The 1,741-nt window shown below is 31.9% G+C and overlaps 1 protein-coding gene across 1 annotated transcript in view; it reads left to right on the top strand.

Annotated features, from left to right (window-relative positions):
* LOC103212632 (ribosomal protein S6 kinase alpha-6-like) overlaps positions 1 to 1,741 on the top strand; it is a gene marked incomplete at its 3' end in the record, with an annotated part of 321,101 nt that overhangs the window by 253,609 nt on the left and 65,751 nt on the right. The window contains exon 12 of the mRNA XM_007958609.1: positions 576 to 665. Coding sequence (XP_007956800.1) covers positions 576 to 665 — 90 coding nt within the window. The remainder of the gene's footprint in view (positions 1 to 575; positions 666 to 1,741) is intronic.

The raw sequence follows: 1,741 nt of genomic DNA, 5'->3' as shown, positions 1-1,741 counted from the left end.
CTCTCCTCACCTAATCCCTTCAGCTGACTGCTCTTCTCTCTGGCTTCCTGGCTTTTAATCCCCTTTCTCCTGCTCTTCCCGCTTGCTACTTCAGGCGTCCCTGAGTTGTCTCTCCTCACTTGTAACCCTGGGGCCAACTGCCGGGAACAGTATAGAAAGGAAATATAAAATATGGAGGAAGAGTTATAAGACTTAATTTTTATCTTGCATTTCTCTCCATGTTTTTATTTTGGAAGAATAGTGTTTTTTGTGAATGCTTTGCTTTTGAATAATTTGTATTTTGATGTAGTATATTAAGATTGAATAATTGCGACAATTACAGTCACATTTGGACCACATTATCATTAAGTGTAGCTTCAAATAAGTGGAATATAACATTAAAGAACATGATCTGGCTTATTTTTTTCTGTTAAGCTTTAGTTATAGAATATTTTCAAGTGTTAAAATAATAATAAGCATCATTATTGTGGTTTTACAAACTTGTTTTAAAATATGAAGTGGAAAAAAATTCATTCATTTTTAGAAAAAGAAAATAAGTTGATTCCCTCAAAGATTTTTCTCTTCTTATTTGTTAGATCATTGACAAAAGTAAGAGAGATCCTTCAGAAGAAATTGAAATTTTGATGCGATATGGACAACATCCCAACATTATCACTTTGAAGGATGTAAGTATTTTAAAATATAGGTATAGCTATCCTATTGAAGTTATGACCTGTCACTTTATTTTTCTTGAAATTTTTCATATCTTTGGTACATTGAGTTCCATGCCAGAAAATATCAAGACCCTTAAATTTGACAACTCACTTCTACTTCCCTATGGTTCAATGCTCTTGCATTTTTTAGAAAATGCCAAAGAGGAACTATTAGTAAATGAGAGTGTCCTGATTATATTAATATATTCTGTCTGGTTAACTAACAACAATATAACTAGCACCATTCATTATTCTGTCATAGTATAAATATGGAAGATAGATTGGGAATCTGCTAACTTCTGGAAGGTTTCACTTTCTTGACTGTACAGCAATTAGCAACAACATTATGGATTGTTCTTTGAGTAGAATAATACTAGTTTGTTGGTTTGTTATGTGAATGGATAATTAATACGTTAATAAATATTACTGACATGAATACTGTCTTTGTATATAAAAAATAATGTTACTTTTCCTTTAGAAGGGGTAGAAAAAACAAATCAGTGATCACCTTGATCAATTAATTTCAAATAGCATGAGAAGCATTTTAATTTGCTATGTTTAAGCAGTAGTTTATGTATGTATATAAATACAACAAATCCTGAGTAAAATGGGTATAAACATTTATAATTATTCTTATTGATACAGTGTTTGAATTCAACACAGATTTAAGGCACTATGTGAGATAATGGACTGTAGGGAAAATATTTTTAAAAAAACATAGTATATTTAACTGCCATAAAGAAGGTTAGTTACTCTTATAGACAAAAGAGGTAGCTATAAAAATGAGATAAATAACATTTGAGAAAGACCAAACCAAAAGCCAAACCTACTGCTTTTCATCAATTCTGACTCATAGTGAGTCTATAGGACAGGGTAGAACTGCCCCATAAGGTTTCCAAAACTGTAGATCTTTAAAGAAACTGACTTCTATATCTTTTTCCCATAGATCAGCTGGTAGATTCCAACCACAAGCCTTTTGGTTAGCAGCCAAGTGTCTAACTATTGGTTAGCAGCCAAGTATCTAACTACTGCACCACTGGAGCTCTTTT

This window comes from Orycteropus afer, unplaced genomic scaffold (assembly GCF_000298275.1).
Source record: "Orycteropus afer afer isolate SDZICR_OR568_19922 unplaced genomic scaffold, OryAfe1.0 scaffold01043, whole genome shotgun sequence".
In the NCBI taxonomy this organism is placed as follows: domain Eukaryota; kingdom Metazoa; phylum Chordata; class Mammalia; order Tubulidentata; family Orycteropodidae; genus Orycteropus; species Orycteropus afer.
The sequence above is the reverse complement of the archived record's forward strand: the minus strand, read 5'-3'. Positions and strand labels throughout refer to the sequence as shown.